Source organism: Anastrepha ludens, chromosome 3, assembly GCF_028408465.1.
Source record: "Anastrepha ludens isolate Willacy chromosome 3, idAnaLude1.1, whole genome shotgun sequence".
NCBI classification, from domain to species: domain Eukaryota; kingdom Metazoa; phylum Arthropoda; class Insecta; order Diptera; family Tephritidae; genus Anastrepha; species Anastrepha ludens.
The window spans coordinates 68,004,521-68,023,039 of NC_071499.1; the positions used below are offsets into that span (position 1 = coordinate 68,004,521).

Genomic DNA, 18,519 nt, shown 5'->3' on the forward strand with positions numbered 1-18,519 from the left:
ATTTGGGTTGGACGAAAAATCCCAGAACAAACATAATAAAAACATTTAGTTACTTTCAAAACGATTGGTTTATCTAAAAAATGGGTTCTCTGGATTTATGGGATGACTTTCAAAATGTTTCACATAATGATCCTCTGTGAAAAAAGTGAGCTCAAATGTTGGCATTTATGTTTTTTTTTTCCTTGTTCATTCCTCTCTGGAGCATAGGGCCTCGACAAGACTCTTCCATCGTACACGGTTCTGTGCTGTTGTTTTTGCACCGTCCCATGAGTGTCGGCATCTACTAGTTCGCGCAGCATCGACCTTCTCCAAGTGTTTTTGGTGGACCGCGACCTCTGCTCCCTTCCGAGTTCCAGTCCATTACCATTCTCGTGATGCTATCTGATGGTTTTCTCAATGTGTGACCTATCATCGGCACTTTCTGCGTTCGATTTGCCTAAGGATGGGTCCCTCGTTCGTTAATCTCCACAGTGCGTCGTTACTGATGATTTTCGGCCAGAATATTCTGCAGATGATGCGGACGCATTTGTTGATGAAGGATTGTAGCCTCTGTGTGATGGTGTTAGAGACCAGCCATGCTTCGCTTCATTTGGCATTTATTACTCCGAATAAAAATTTAAATTTTGTACTCTCATTTTGGTGCTGAGTAAAGAAGCATTTATGTACATACACACTCGGACAAAATTATTCACACAACCACTAATTTTCCATTCGATAAACTGTATCTTTATTATATATTTTTTGTTTCTTTAAAACTAACACAAACTTAACAAAACTTTACTCCATAAATGAAAAATTAACAAAAATCAGAGAAATCTTCATATTTTTAAGAGACAAAATTATTCACACAATTCAATATCACAAATATGTATATGTAATATTAAGTTCAATGAAATTTGAATATTTAGTAGGCATTCCTTTTTGCCTGATGACTTCATTAAGTCTATTTGGCATAGAGTTAACTAATTTTTTAGTCACATTTGGACCCAAATTTCGCCATTCCTGTTGGAGATCCCCTTCTATTGGGTTTTGCTTCTGATGGTAATTTTAGCGACACGCCTACCGAGTTCATCCCACAAATGTTCGATGGGATTCAAGTCTGGAGAGTGTGGTGGTGTTGGAAGAATGTGAGGCACATGATGTATGACTCTACGCACCTCGTGCGCAGTATGTTTGGGACCATTATATTGTTGAAAATAAAAGTTATTCCCAACATATAGTTTTAGCGCGCTTTCATGCAAGTTTTCTTTTAAAATATTAAGGAAAAGTGATTTATCCATAATACCATCAATAAATACAAGATTACCGTTTGCCGTTGGCCTACATCCCAAAACCACACCACCATGATTCACTGTAGTTACTGTATTGCTTTTATCGAATTCGGTATTGGGCTTAATTTCGTAAAATTTTGTGCGAATGTCGCATTGACGGGTACCTTTTTTGCGAATGCGAACAATATTTCATTCGCGTCGCATTACAGAGTAAGAGCCCAGTTGATGTTCTATAATTTTTTTCTTGACGGTGGTGCGCACTTTCTCCAAACATGAGTAAGTTCGTCGTTGCAGTGATCTCAATAAAGTTGGTTATCCTCATCTGTCAGTGGTTACAGAACTCAGAAGTGGAATGGGCCTAAACCACTTAACAGTAACAGAGTTAAAGGACGTGTTGCAAAAACTGCAATTAAAGGCGAGTGGCACGAAAGCAGAATTAATCAGCAGATTCCATGGTGTAGACGCAGAAATGCTGATACCGATAGAGGCTTCATACTTGCTAACGGGTGCAAGTATAGCACAGGCAACTGATACAAGCCAGAATAGGCACGGTTGGGGAGCCATCGAAGAACGACGTGCGAGTCATGACACAGCTCGAGGTGCAAGTTAGCGCACTTTGTAGTGCCGTAGAGATGCTAAGTGCACAACTGCAGACTCTTCATCGAGCTGGAACGAGTGCTCCAGAAACAGACACAGGTGCCTTATACATAAATATATTTCGCCACCGACCGCAGTCACGCAGGCGCCGTAGGCACATTTGCAACAAGCAGTATGAACATCAATACAAGCGTCACAAGCATTGCATACTTCGTTTGCATTGACAGTGGAACGAAATTTCCCACTTACATCGCTGTACGCTGGTATGTATTTGATGTCGCAGCAGCCAGTTTCATCATATTCTACTTTGGGTCAATCGTACGTGACACTTGTAACGCAGTATACCACAGAGCCAGTGCTGATAAGAGCAACGCCGACTGAAAGGGTGCCGTTCACTCATGCAAACAGTAGGAGCAGCAGTCATTGGACTCGAAATGCCGTTAGGATATTCAAACCGATCAGCGCCTTTGTATGACTTAGCATTTTTGAGAGCCAGGAGGGATGTTCGTCTACAACGAGAAACACACACACACACATATATAAGCCTAGTGATATAGCAGCTATCTTGCCAATGTTCAACCCTATTGACAATACTTATTCATCAGTGCAATTCATCGAGAGCGTTGAACAGTTGAGAGCAATGTATCAGTGGGTTTGAACCATGCAAAGACAAGATGGTAAGCTGAACGAAATTATAGACATTTTACAGAGTAGCAACACTGACGGCCAACGAAGCGATATAAGGTCAAATTACTGACTGAAAAGTAATCGCTATTTCGGAAAGTCGAGTACGGGCGTCAATTGCTAACGGTTCCAAAGGGTATGCGGTGGCGTATTCTTAAGCTCTGCCACGATGACGTTGGGCATCCTGGTGTAGACGAAACTATAAAGAGAATTGTAAAATTTTTGGTTCCCACGGTTAAGAACTTTTGTTAAGGGTTTTGTAAAATCTTGCATAGAGTGTTGCTACAATCGTGAACCGCAGCGCAAGAAGTGTGAACTGTATGACATGGATATACCACCGTTGCCGTTCCAGACGCTGCACTTGGACCATCTAGGGCAATTTATCAAAAGTCGACGAGGTTATGAATATGTGCTTGTTATTGTAGGCGCACTTACGAGGTACTCGGTAGTCGTTGGAACACTCTCTACAAAAACCAAGCCTGCAGTGAATGCATTAAACCAACTAACACTGTATTTTGGCTTACCACAAAGAATTGTGGCAGACCGCGGTAATGCATTTACATCGACTGCATTGAGTAATTTTTGCCAAACGAATAACATCCAACATATTAAGGCAGCAGCAGACTTAGCAGAGCGCGCAAATCAAGCGGTGCTGGCATACTTGAGAACAACGACTAACGATGCAAAGAACTGGGATACACATATTCGTATGTTGCAATGGTCACTAAATACCAAGGTGAATGCAACAACGAAATTTGCACCGATCGACCTAGTTTGGGATTTTCCGCTTCGCGATCTGAGTGGAAATAAGATATTGGCAGCGCTGCAAACTTACGATGAGCAACTACATGTGTATAAACGAACGGGCGACGTAGTGAAGCAATTCGTAACAGCGAAACAGCTAGACATAGGAAACCAGTGCCATATAAGGAAGGGTCTTTGGTCCTCATAGAAGCTCCACCACCAAGTTCAGGGGAATCACGAAAATTCCAGCCAAAGTACAAGGGCCCATACATTGTCAAGAAAACCCTACGATTCGACCGCCATGTCATCGAAGATATTGAAGGTATGCAACGCTCGCAAAGAAAGTACAGTGCAATTGCAGATAAGATGAAGCTTTATTCGGTGTGCCTTAATTCCTGAAATTGATGATGATGGTCATGAAGCTGGTTAACTCGGGACGAGTTTCTGCCGGGAGAGACCGAGCTGTCATCACTAATTATATAATAAGGAATTCGTTTTGTGGCCATAGACGTCACTGGGAAAATGAAAATCATCATAGCTGATAGCTAAAAAGTTCTATGTGTAATTTGCATACAAATTAATGTTTGTTTTTGTTCTTTTTATTGTAGCAGTATGAACATCACTGCTAAATGTTTAGGGAATGCTAGTAAAGCTACAGTCCTTGGTCGGATACTCAAATAAATACTATTCCTTAAAATTAACTCGTTTTGTGGCATAGACGTCGCTGGAAAAATTAAGGTCATCCCAGCCGACTGTTAAAAAGTTCTGTTTGTGCCTTATAGAGTCAAAGGGCAGACAAATTTATGATTCTTATTGATGTTGTAACAGCATAAACACACATAAATGTTAGAGAATGCTACTGAACTCACAGTCCTAGTCCACGAAAGATATCGTTTTCTGGCACAAACGTCGCTGAGAAATTGAAGGGGCATCCCAAGCAGAAGTTAAAAAGTTCTTTTTATACCTTATATAGGGGTTTTCAGTAAGAGCGCTTCAACTTTTGAACTTTTTTGAATAAAACACAAACGGTTTGACTTTTTTAACTAATTTTTTTTTATTATCGAGTTTTAACATATACATTTAAGTATGAAATTCGATTTCTTTTGCATGACCACCGCATGCACGTTTTACGAAGTCCAATCGTTGAACCCAATTTTCGACCACTCTTTTGCATAAATCGGCCCATTTTGCGTTCAATATTGACTCTGAGCTCACAAATCGTCGCCGGCTTGTTACTGTAGAACAATGACTACACATAACCCCAAAACGGGACGGCTTGTTAAATGGACCGTAAAATGGCCGTAATGCTCTTAAAGTAGCAGCAACAGAACGATTATTTTCATAAAAAATTTGCACGATTTGCAATCGTTGCTCAAGTGTGTAGCGTTCCATGATGAAATATATACTAATGAAGTTTACAAATGACAAGCGAAAAATAAAAAATATTGCGTCGTTCGCCCTCCCTATCGGAAAATGTTGAAGCGCACCTATTGAATAACCCTATAGAATCAAGGAGGAGGAGAATTTAAAATTTCTGTTGTTGTTGTTTTTGTAAAATGTCATTGTTGTCATAAGTGTTTAAGGAGTTTTGCTGACAGTGACAGTAATTAGAAAAAAACTTTTTGGCGTTGCATGCACGGAGATTAGAATCTACGCACTCCCGAATGGTAGTCACACACCAGCCCATTTGGCTACGGCGGGCGCCATTGGTCGAATATAAATACAAGGCGGGCGGATGAGGTAGAAGCGACCGCCGTGGTAATTTTTGTCCCTATTGTAGCTGGTAAACCCTTATCATTATTATTATTAGAAGGCCATTACGCACTGCGACCACAGCTGATCTATTGTGAAAGGCCTATTTTTGTAACCCTAGAGTTTTAGGCTTTTTAAAAGTTTTAGCAAAATTTTGGGTTTGTTGTACCAAAGATTGCATGGAGATACTACGATACCACCAAGGTGATGAAGTCTTTGTCTGCCCAACGCAGGACATTCACAAAGCACATGTTCTGAGCTTTCTATGTCCATTTCGCAAAAGCGGCAGACATTGGTCTCAGATAGACCAATATTATTTAGATGATAACTCAGGCTGCAGTGACCTGTAAGATATCCTGTTAAAATACGCAGATCTACTCTGCGTGAGAGTGAGAGAAGCTTGTCAGATATTCCTTTGTTGGGACTTAGGAATAGTTTGGCTTGACGCTGACCGGCACAGTTTAGCCAGTGTGCAGAAAATTGTCTTTCTTCCCATTTCCTAAGGAATTCATTAATGTGGCCTTTTGTGAGTCCACAGAAAGGCTCAGGACCAGTAAGTTGCATATTTGCTCCTTGTTTTGCAAGGTCATCAGCCATTTCATTTCCCTCATGTCCTTCATGTCCCGGAATCCAGCCTAGTGTTACTATGTTGAGGTTCCCTAACGTGTTGAGAAGGTTCAGGCAATCATTTACCAATTTGAAGGTGATAGTTGTTGATAGAAGGGCTTTTGGAGACGCTTGGCTATCTGAAAGTATGTAGATGTGAGTACCTCTCATTTTCCTGCTAAGGCATTCTCTCACACATATTTCGATGGCATGTATTTCTGCCTGGAATATTGTTGGGTAGAATCCCATCGGAATCGATTTTTTGAATTTAGGCACATTGATTCCTGCCCCTGTTCTACCATTTTCCAATTTGGACCCATCAGTAAACCATAGCTGGGAGCTAGGTTTGAAAGTGATAGAGTTAGTTCTCCAGTCTGTGCGTTCATTAATTATAACTTGGAAGTTCCTGAAGAGCGTTGGTTTGGGTGATAGTATATGTCTTCTAAGATCTTTAAATGTCCTTTCATATCCCCACTTTTAAGGACTATGTAGGAAGTCTTCTAAGATCTTGAAATGTCTTTTCATATCCCCACTTTTAAATTCAGATATACCTTTTAATCTTAAGGCACACGAGCGAGCTTCCCTTTCAATTAAGATTGGAAGCGGTGGTATGTTCAGGAGCACAGCCTCCGTGGGACATGTTTTCATAGCCCCTGTAATACCAAGACATATCAGGCGATGCAGTTTGTTTAATTCGTTTACTGCTTTTCTTTGCTTGACCTTGGGCCACCATGCTAAGGATGCATAAGTGACTATGGGTTTCACAACGGTGGTGAATGTCCAGAAGGTTATTCTAGGGTTATTCCCCATGTCTTACCAAAAAGCCTTGTGTCTCAATATGGGAATTCCACGTAAGCGTTTTGTCAAGACTGACGCCAAGATAGTTCGCTTCTGTCGAGAGTTGAAGTGTTGTTCCATTAAGGGTCGGACATTTGACAAGTGTTGTTTTGGATGGGTTAGTCCTAGACAAATAATAAAAAATTTTAAATTCAATTCAATTTTATATTTAATAATCGTTTTTTTTTTTATTTGTTTTATTTTACAACATAGAGTGGGAAAATTGCATTTTATATTTGTTGAATATTCTGGACTTAAATCATAAAATAGTGTAAATTTTTTAATCAAATATTTAAGTAGTTGGTATTTTATTTAGTCATTGCTTAGCTACAACTTACAAATATTAGAATTATTACAATGGAGATGTAGCAGACTGACTGTACGCTGCCGTGTGTAGCACAAATTACACTTTCCATTCCATTCCATTATTTTATTTTTTTATACAGTGAATTATTTGCTTAAGAGGAGATTTTCTTTAAAATGCAGGGTTGTGAATCGGAAATAGTATCGTAACAATTCAAATACAATGCTTAGTAGGGGCTGGCTGTTGTTGAGATGTCGGAAAACGCTAATGCGCTACTTTCATATAAATCATCTGGTCGCAGATAACATTTGATTTTCATTTTCATTTCCTTTTCGTATTTCCTACATATTAATATAATTATTATTATTATTTATTAGATTTATATTTTCATTGCGTATAATTACAACAAAATCAATACGCATATAAAAGTCTGGCATAATTCCCATAGTATATTACAAACATGCAATTACAATACATTTACATACAAACATGTGCGAAGCACTTTTCTGATCGCTCAACTTTTGTGTGGATTCTTAACACTATGATTATTTACAATAAAATTTCATGAATTCTATATTTATTTAATACTTTTTCTTCTTCTAATTATTTGTAAAACGGTCGAATTTTTCCTTTCGGAGGAATGCGTTTGTATGCATATACACGCCTAATAACGGGCATACCATATATTATGTGGCGCAAAATTAATCATCCAATCTTGTTTTTGAATATCTTTTTGGAATGGAATATCGTGATGGAAATCTTTATTTTGATCTTTACGCGCTCCATTGCTTGTGTGTTTGTATGCTGCAGCTGTCTAGTTTACATGTGTCAAATATATATAAATTTTCCGATAGAGCGATTAATTGTACACCTTGTACATGCATACATACACATATATATGTGTACTTTGATAAATACTCCCCATATCTGCTCACACACCTTTACGTATTCCCCATTTTATTATTTTTATTGTTATTATTATTATTATTTTATTATTATTTTTATTATTATTATCTTTATTATTTTATTATTTTATTATTATTATTATGATTGTTATTATTGTTGTTGTTATTATTAGGTATAATATTTATAGTTATGGGCATTTTAAAATATGTAACAAGTATGCACCTGCTTTGGGGTGGCACTCTTCATAAAACAGATCACTTGACGGCATTCCTTTAAAATACAAATATTGACTGGTGCAGCAAATTGTTTGCTGTTCGCATTTTATAACTCAACATTTGTATTTTAAAAGAAGTCGTCAAAGGTCTTCGATTATGTTTGATATTGCAACATCGGCGCTGACAAATTAGGATGGTGCGAACTGTTCATACGCAAGGCAGATAAGCTTTTGTTGTACCATTCATCTTCCGGTGACATGCCTGTGAAAGAAATAAATAAAAAAAATCAAATAATATTATAATTCAGTTAATTTTCTTTTAAATATGTATGTTAATTAGGAAATCAAATATGTAGATTAACGCAACCAACGCAAGAGGGTCTTGTCGAGACCCTATGCTCCCGAGTGGAGTGAACAAGGGGGGGAAAGATGCATTAGGTTGGGGGATAAGTTCGTAGTGTTTTTACTGAAGACTTTTATTTGAACAAAAAATAATAATTATATCAATAAGTTAATCAATTAAATATTCGCCGTTGCCGCTTACAACCTTTTCCCACCTCTCGACCAATTTGTTGATGCCGTCTCTCCAAAACTCGCCTGATCTGGTGTGAAAGAAGTTTTTGGGCCCATTTTTAAGGACCTTTTCGTTATCGAAGGTAAAGCCCTTCAAATGGTTTGACAGGGAGCGGAAAAGATGGTAAGCGGTGCACGGTCCGGAGAATACTGCGGATGCTTAAGGGCCTCAAATTCGAGCTCTTGGAGTGCGGCTTTGACGACTTGTGCAACATGGGGCCTGGCGTTGTGTGAAGAAGTGTAGTTTGACCATGTCGATCAGGTATTTTCAGTCGAATAGCCTCATTCACGCGGTGTAGGTGGGCAAAGTAGAGCTCCTAGTTGACCGTGCACCATGCCCTACCAGTCTCACCAAACACTTATCATGATCTCCTTTGGATGGAGATCCGACTTGACTCTCGGCTTTGGCGTATTTCCTGGAGTCACCTGCTTCTTTCTTAGCTTCATATTGATGTATAGGCACCATTTCCCATCTCCTGTGATGATTCGATACAAAAAGCGCTGATTATGACCGCGTGTTGCACAATAGTGGGCGAGATGCTGAGAAGCAATTTGAAGGCGACTTTCTTTGTTTTTTTCGTTGGCTCCCAATTTTTCGGCAAATCCCATTAGAAGAAAGTGATTGAGAATCGTTTTATGATCGCAGTTAATTTTTTCCGCCAATACACGACTGGTTTGGCGGCCATTCTTCCGCTCCTTCAAAAGAGATTTGAGACGTTCTTCATCGAATTCAGAAGGCCTTCAGCTGCGGAACGTGTCCTCCACGTCAAAGTCGCCATTTTTGAACTTTGCAAACCATTTACATTCTGTAGACTTGCCTGTAACACCTTCTCCATACACGTCGCAAGTGTCCCGTGTTGTTTCGGCAGCTTTTGACCTCGATGAAAAGCAAAGAAGAGCAGGTGTCGAAAATGTTGATTTTTAGCTCCTGGGTATTCCCTTTCTAAGCCTCAAAACTAATCAAAAAGTGAAAAACTCAAAAATTAAATTAACATAATTACTTTTGTAGAACATAAAGAGTTCTATCTAATGAATGCTTGTTCTTTGCCAAACTGCAAACAAATTGTTGTAAAATGAAAGAGAATACAAAAACGTTATGAACTTATTCCCTAACCAATATCCAGTCAATTGTGGCCGATTCTTAATGACAAATATTGGGAATCCCAAAACAAACATAGTTTACTTATATAGCACACTAATCTCTGTGATAACGGGGCACTATCGTGATAACGGGGTACTGCTCTATCCTGGCGAAAATTCGCCATTCTAGGTAAGCAATTCTTCAATGAGTTGGGTAACCTCAGCACTGTGGAAATAAGGGATTTTCTATGAGACTAAAGTTGCAGAAAGAGTGCAAGCTTGAAACTGGGCGATACTCTTTTCAAAGACGAATCATTTGCTGTAGTGAATTGTTATTGTAACTTTTCATTTAATTGTTTGCAACTGTGAAATAAACGTGAGTTACTTTTGAAAAATGTATTAATGACAATTTAATTTATTTAAATAAACTATCTCGGATTAGCTATCGTCGTAGTCGAATAGGTTGGGGCGTGACTACCATTCGGAAGTGCGTACGTTCGAAACCCCAAAATTTTTTTTTCTAATAGCGGTCGGCCCCGACAGGCAATGGCAAATCTCCGAGTGTATTTCTGCCATGAAAAAGCTCCTCATAAAAAAAACCTTTTGCCGTTCGGAATCGGCTTAAAACTGTATATCCCTCCATTTGGGGAACATCATCAAGACGCATGCCAAAAAATAGAAGAGGAGGAGTTCGGCCAAACACCTAACAGAAGTTTATTCGTACGCGCTAATTATTTATTTTTATCTGGAATTAAAAAAATACTGGGTTACTTTTCTTAAACTTTGGATTGAGTTTTTATGTGCTTTAATGTGCAATACCTCTTCTCCCCAATGACAATGCTTTGGTGATGATTTTTCGAAAACACAATTGACCTTTAAAACCAATTTCTCACGATGCTTAACCGCATCCTTGGCTCCCAGTGAATTTTACAGAATCAGCTGTTGAGCTGACATAATTCTACATTTTTCGTTTACAAACTATTTTTTTTAGTATTTTCTTGTTTTTCTTACATTAACGTAACCTAACTTTTCACGTTCATTTCATGTTCACAAACCTTCGCTATTTCAATAAAAGTTATCCGAAAAAAATGATTCAAAGATTGTTGGCCTTCATATTCCTCATCTCATCAATTTTACTTCCGTAAATGCATTAGTAAAATGTATAAATACACGCACCTACATACATACATATGCGCATATTTATTTAAGTGATTACTCGAGCTCGTCTCACTGAAAGGTAATATAATAACGATTCAAATGCAATAAAATAAGTTATATTCTCATTTCCCATTTTCATTATCTTAGGTGCCGAAACACCAACCAATTGATTTTATTTAACGTCTCTCCTCTCTAAGCTAAGAAAATATTCTTATATGCTTCTTTAAGGAGCTTTCGGAGGAACTTCAATTTAAGAAACGGAAATGTAGCCAATGCGAATGAGACTTTTGCTCATGTATGATAAATTCAAGAAAATAAATGCATAATTTCCTGATGGTAGACTTCTTGATTTACGTGAATATCATATGTATGCATGTATGTATGTATGTATGTATGTATATGCCTGTTATGTACGAGTACCTACAGATATATTACTTAAATAACTAAGTCAGAATTCATATCATGGGCATATTTAAATTTACCGTTGTGATCTACTTGTAAATTCTCATAATGGAAGGCAAGCTAAGCTAGAAAATTAAACGGTGGCAAATTACTGAATGCTGGCTAACTAATTTAGTAGGTAGTTATGTACCCTTTTGTGGGGTATACTCACCCATGGAATCCTGACGAACGCCAACGGAACCCATATTGGTGCCATGTGTCATTGAGAACGGCTGCGTCATGCCGGGATAAGAGGAAGCGCCCATTTGGAAAAGATCCTGAAAAAACACAAATTTCTTAACAACATTTTCTAAGATTTGTTTATTGTATAACTTCAGATGGCGAAAGATACTTTATGTGTGTATGGAGGTTATGTACCTAAAGTAACGGATGTTTTTTGTTTTAGAAATATAGAACCTTATTTCATGCACTATCCGAAATTATTATAAAGGCGCCACAGAGTGGCGAGTTTTGACTATTTACTTAGTTATTTCTTAATTATAATTATTTTTTTTTTTTTATAAAAATATAGTTTATTCTGTAACCTAGAACAAATAATCAAATTTCAGACTTTGTAAAGATTTGTAAAAATTCGAAAAATGTTCATTAAAATTTCAAAATTTATAATCAGAATTGTATGGACCTTTTTTAGTCTATTGAATTTTAATAGCTTATGAATATAGCTAATGAATTAAAATTCAATAGAATTACCGTTTCAAGTAGTTAAAAATTCTCGTTCATTTGTGATAGTTTTTTCTCCTGAAAGCGTTGCGCATTTTCTTCATATAACGAACGCATGACATTTTTTTTATACGAAGAAATGCGGAACATCGTCAGCGAAAAAAAATTATCAAAAATCCAGAAAATTTTTCGCGACTTTAAAATTACACTTTGTTATACTAAAATTTATTGGGTACTAAAACTACGTATCCTAATTTTATTAAAAAATTGTGGAATGACACTTCCACAGCTGAACCTAAAACTAGGAGTCAAAGTGCCGAATGGAAGGCCCCAGACGGCCCACCACCCAAAAAACTGCGCTTGGAGAAGTCAAAAATCAAGTCGATGCTCATTTGTTTTTACGATTTCAAGGGAATTGTCCACAAGGAGTTCATGTCAATGGGCAAAATCGTAAATGCAGATTTCTATCTTGGCGATTTGGAGCGTTTGTTGCATCGCATTCGTCGAATTCGCCCTGAATACCACGAAGGAGGAAGCTGGCGTTTATTGCATGGTATGCTCCATCTAATCGACTGATTTTTTGACTAGAAATCGTATTTTAAGCATCAATCACTCACTGTATTCGTCTGATATGGCTCTCTGTGACTTCTACCTATTCGGAAAATTGTATTTGGCCATGAAAGGAAAACGTTTTGCGTCCGTAGAGGCAATCCAAAAGGCTTGTACCGACATCCTGAAGGACATTTCGGTCAATAACCTGAAACACTCTTCCCAAAAACTTTAAGATCGCGCAAATCAATGTATCGAGGCCAGAGGGGACTATTTTGACTAAATAAACTCGAAGTTATCAGAACAAAGCTCTTGTCGTTTGTATTTTAACTCAGTCTTGTTTATTTTGGATTTCACCTTGTATTTCACTTATACAAAAATAACGGAATACACACTGTTTACTTAAATATGCTAAAAAATTAGGGTGTCCCACTTTTTGTTTGACTTTGAAAAACTATGATATTGCTGTTATTACTTAAATAAACGGAGTTACCGTTAATATTAAACCAAAAATGAATAGTTAAAAATGAAATATATTCAACGTAAGCGATTTCTTAAAAATCTGTGAGTAATTTCTTTATTTATATAAATTTTAATTTCTTGAATATTGGTGTGCCAGTTTCTTTTTGGTTCACTGTATATCTCTAAAAAACACCCGTTACTTATTTGTGTGTGCGTGTGTAACATTTATTTCACACAGCCAAACATTTGTGCCTTTATTCAAAGTAGTGTTGTATACACACCTGCGGATATCGATTTATTGAATTGTGATGCGGGTAGGGTTGATAACCACGCGATACGCTATATCCTTGAATATTTCTCATCATACCGTTGCACGATGGGATCACAGATGGCGCCAATGCTTTTTGCAGTTGTTTTTCTTGTTTTCGATATTTAGCCCGTCGATTTTGAAACCAAACCTGCAATAAAATTTAAACAAAGATTTTAATACAAACACATAGGTACATATACTTTATAATAAAAAGTCTTTAACACGGCATGGAAATACAGAAAAACAAAAAACATTTATTCTCATTTTATAACTCTTCAGACGTTTCTTAACTTGGCTTGAGTTGTGAAAATAATATAAACAATTCATTGGACGATGATTAACAATTAATGCTTACTAAATTCTTGCTTGATTTGTTGTACAAGTATTTTATTTATTCATTTATTTATTAGAATTAATGTATAGTTCTAAAACTAATACGAGAACGAGTTCTAGCTGCCAGAGCCCACAATTCGATAGTTCGATAAAATAATCTGTGTTATTAGAAGCAAATCATTTTAAATCGTGGTAGCCGGATAGCACGAGAAAGAAACGACTAGCGCGCTTTGTTAAACTGCTGCAAAATCGCGTAAGTGGTTATCGCGCCAATTAAGAAGAAGAAGTTAAGTAACAATATTTTAAAAAATTATTTAAATCAGTCATATTGGCGACAGAAACAGAAGCTTTGTTGGATCCGAAGTGTTTCTTCCTGATACTCTCAAATGTGCGGCCACTGTTACAGGGAACCTTCTGTAAGGAGGTGTAGGTGTGGGAGTTTGATATGGCCTATTCTGTTTTCTTTTTCTTCTTGATTGGTGCGATAACCGCTTAAGCGATTTTGGGCGAGTTTAACACACACCGTTGCACACACCACGTGAAGGCAAGTCCTTCTCCATCTGATCTTTCCAGCGCAGAGGAGGACTTCCTCTTCCTCTGCTACACCAGCTGGTACCGCATAGAATACTTTCAGAGCCGGAGCATTTGAATCCATTCGGACGACATGACTCAGCCAACGAAGGCTTTCTTAGAGTGATATACAGTTAGAATTTAAAAAAAATGATTTTTTTTATTATTTTTTTCTTAATGTATATATGTGACCTGGTCTATGAAAAGGTACCTTACGTGTCAAGAAATCATTTGTCACTTTTTTGTTGATTCGAATAGTGTGTGAAAGGCTCTTTAAAATGGTGAAAATCAGAAAGTCATAATTTGTTTAAAAGTTTGTTAAAAGTAAAAAAAAAGAAAAGTACAAATACGAAAAAGACTGATTTTTTTGTCATGATACAAATTAGAATAACGAAGACAATAATTTGTGCAAATTAAAAACTGAACCATTCCTGAACAGTATGAGGTGTAATGAATACGATACTGAAGTCTGTTTTCAAAATATTAATATTTAAAAATGTTACAAGGGTTTTTAGAAGTTTAAACTTTAACTGCTGTTTTCTCGAAAACTTGTTTTCGCACGTAAGGTACCTTTTCGTAGACCAGGTCACATATACATATTTAGGAATACACACAGAAAATTTAATATCGTTCCGGTCAATATTTTCGAAGTTACACGCAAATTTGAAAAGGCGTTTCAGAACTTTAAACGCGTTTTCCTCAAAACGGTATTTTCAAAGTCAGTGACCAACATTACTCGAAAACGGCTAAACCGATAAGTCTCAAATTTTAACACGAGCTTCTAAATATATTTTTTAGTATTTAATCGAAGATTTTTTCCCACCGATAAATATTTTTTTATAAAGAATTTAAGGCCGAAATTTTTGTCAAAAATCGATTTTTTTTTTTTGAGAAACCGCCATTTTGTCAAAAAAATTTATTTTGCTTATTCCTTCGATTTATTACTAGATTTAACGTTACTTGAAATCTGTTTTTTAATTTCAGAGATACACATAGTGGTCACCGCAAAACGTTTTTTTTGAGAGGAGCTACCGGTGATCAGCTGTAGCTACTTTCCAAATAAATATTTTTACTAATACTAAGTCTTAAAATACAGTTAAAAAATAACATAATATGTGTACAAATTTTTATATCGATAAATTTAAAAGTTTTCTCAGAAAAAATTCTGGAAAATTCCCATTTGTTCGCCTACTAAAGGTATATAACCCCTTAGACTTCTTAATTATGAATATAAATAATTTCAGTTAGTATGTTTTGTTAGATTTTTTTTTTCTCACGGATTAATATTATTTGTTAAAACACCTGTATTGGTCTGTAAGGCAACTTGTTTTTGTTGACTAATACTCGTATAAAAAAACAATAAAACATCTCTAAAGCTGATTTACAAAACGAAAAAATGTTGTGCACACAGTAAATATACACCCCGTTGAAAAATTATAAAAGCACAACCTATTGACAAGTCTTGACTATTTATTAATTTCAATAATTTTGTACAAAAATATAGTTCATTCTATAATAAATACAAGATTTATAAATACTCGACAAATTTCCATCAAAATTTAAAAATTTGTAAACAGAATTACAAAAAAAGAATTTGGCTACGCAGTTTTACTGTTCACTAAAAAAATTTCGTGCATTCGTTTTATGGTAAATATTCTTAACACCGTCAAGGAAGAAAAATTGTCAAAAATCGACGAAAATTATCTCAGATTTTATTCATTTATTTCACTGTATTTACAAGATCTAATTAACTTTATTATAGCCTGTGCAACTGCATAGCTAGAAAATGTCTACAAATTCTGAATACAAAGTATGAAAATATCGAATTTAAATTTTTATAATTTTTTTTAAAGGCCGAAACTTGATTTGTATGATATTTGTTGTATATTGAGCTATATTTTTATAAAAAATGTATGAAAATTAAGAAAACAAAAAGAAAGTAGTCACAAGCCAAATATCGCGTTTCTAATTAGCTATCAATGACTGTATTTGTATGTAGTATGCACATTGTAGAAAATAAGAATTTCAAAAAATTATTTGAATATTATCAAAAATAGGAAGAAATGAGGAATATATAATATGATTTCACGACCACGCTTACAGGACAATATCGTTTTCATGAAATTTTCCATAACCGAATTGCAAAGTGACTGCCCTATGTCCTCGATAGCCTCACGAATTCCATCTTTGAGGTCCTTAATCGACCCTGGCCTGTTGGCGTAGACTTTCTCTTTCACGTGGCCCCAAAGAAAAAAGTCACAAAGTGTTAAACCAGAAGATCTCGGTGGCCAATTGCGATCATCTCTTCGAAAGATAACACAGTATGGAAACTTTTCCATATGGTTTCGTTGCTTGTGTGGCACGTAGCGCCGTCTTGTTGAAAATAAACGTTGTCCAGATTAATACCATACAATTCCGGCCCTAAAAAATCGTTCATCAACTCTCGATAGCGCAACCCATTCATTCATAACACCTGTTATTGGACAACCCTTTATATGGGGATCTCAAAAGTGAAAAGGAAAGCGTCTGGCGTTATTTACATCGGAGAATTGAGTTTTGAGAGCGTGTCCAAATTTATATTATATATCTCGGCGTACTAATACGTAATGACAACAGCATGCAGGGCTGTATATCTGATAGGATAATGGCGGGGAATTGTGCGTGCTACGCCAACATAAATCTCCTGAAATCAATATCTCTCTCACGTAGGTGCAAACTCGGTATTTATAAATCGAGCTTTGCAGCCTGCATCTTGCAGATGAGAAGTGCCTAAGAATAGCTGCTGGACTACAATCAAGGTCCTTTATGATCAAGACCCCGTGGCAGATCAAAAACAACTTGGCTGCATAATGACATCGAGGACCTGAAAAAATTAGCTAAAGCCCACCCCGGGCTGTAACGCTAATAGAGGATGATGATGAACATTCATGCCTTTCTTACATTTTTTTTTTTGCATCTTACAGTTCTAATTTTTTTTTTATAGATAGATATTTTTCGTGTATGCTGCTTTGACAGAGGCGCTGCTCCCATTTGTGCTGTACGCCTTCATATTTTACCACTAATAGAGGAACCTAGAGTTTTATGCCACCTCCGAACGGCAGATGGTGTTTTTTGAAGAGCTTTTGCATGGTAAATAAAAAGTCTGAGGTTTGCCATTGCCTACCGAGGAGCGGCCGCTATAGAAAAACTTGCCCATTCATTTGGTGTTTCGTGTCCACAACGAGTGTAGAACCTGTGCGCTCCCGGATGATGGCCACGTATCAACCCATTTCGCTACGATGATTAAACGAGTTAGACGGTCATTAATTCCAATATTTTAACAAGTTGTATGAAAAACATTTCCACGGCTTTGTAGGTCAATGAAACCAAAATTTGTTAAAACCGAAAAATTAAATTTGGATTCATTTAATTTTGATTACATCCGCTGAATGCACTTTTAAATTCATACTCATATAATTAAGGTGATTTATACGAGTACGAATTTTCGTTGACTTTGAATTTTTATATAAATATTCTTGTTAGTTAACTTTAAAGGCTGTTGCTGGCCTCGAACAACGAGCGAATTAAATGCAGAAAAATCGTAAAGAGAAGAAAGTGGAGAAATAATACGAAAAGAGAAAATTTGTATTTCCATATGTATGTGTGTATATATTTTTGTATAAATATGAGCGTATATTTGTATTCACTCCAATTTCTGTATGTATGTACGTGTATGTGTGTGTGTTCGCCATCAAATGGATCCTTAATTGAGTTACTCCGCCCACCATTCGTTCAGTTACAAACACATTTTCATCTACACAAAATCAAGCAAGAAAACAAGCAACCAACCAACCAACGAACCGACTGGGCTGCTAGCCCGCCGGCCAACAAACCACCTGCAACCTCCCACACACTCATTCATGCACAGGCGCATAACCATCGCCACCATCACCGCTACCATCTCTACCACCACCATCATCATTTTCATTCCTAACATTGCAAAGTTAAATCCGCCATTCCTGAAAGCAAAAGGCAGTCAAGCGAACATCAATATACCCTTAGTACACAGACGGATTGGCAAACAGAACGGAATGGATCCCGTTTACATCCATAGAATAGGGAGGGGGAGAACTGGCAGTAGTAAATGTTAAAATGAGTTTTGCACAGTCCTACTCATGTATATGTTCGAATATAGGTGTATGTATGTAAATTCCTAGTACTAAAACGGACTGTTTCTTGTCTAGTGCAGAATTAGTTATTTTTAAGTTGGTACCCGTCTGACTTTAAATCCCAAAAAAATGTTTTTACAAACCAATTTTATGGGCAAAGTTAATGGTTAGTCCGATTGCAATAATCTATGGACATTCATTGAGAGCGGGCCCAATTGTCACATAAGGCGAACGGATAGAGCATTGGCGTAAATTTGCGAGGCCATGGGCTCGATTTTTTATTTCTATCCCATTATAAA

The 18,519-nt window shown here is 36.7% G+C and overlaps 1 protein-coding gene across 1 annotated transcript in view; it reads right to left on the minus strand.

The window, feature by feature from the left end:
* Positions 1-8,022: 8,022 nt before the first annotated feature.
* The window catches only part of LOC128856530 (homeobox protein unc-42-like), a 41,254-nt gene continuing 30,757 nt past the window's right edge, over positions 8,023-18,519 (minus strand). The window contains exons 4-6 of the mRNA XM_054091834.1: positions 13,141-13,317; positions 11,340-11,445; positions 8,023-8,177 (exon numbers count right to left, since the gene is read on the minus strand). Of these exons, the coding sequence (XP_053947809.1) occupies positions 8,071-8,177; positions 11,340-11,445; positions 13,141-13,317 (390 nt within the window). The 3' untranslated portion in view covers positions 8,023-8,070. The remainder of the gene's footprint in view (positions 8,178-11,339; positions 11,446-13,140; positions 13,318-18,519) is intronic.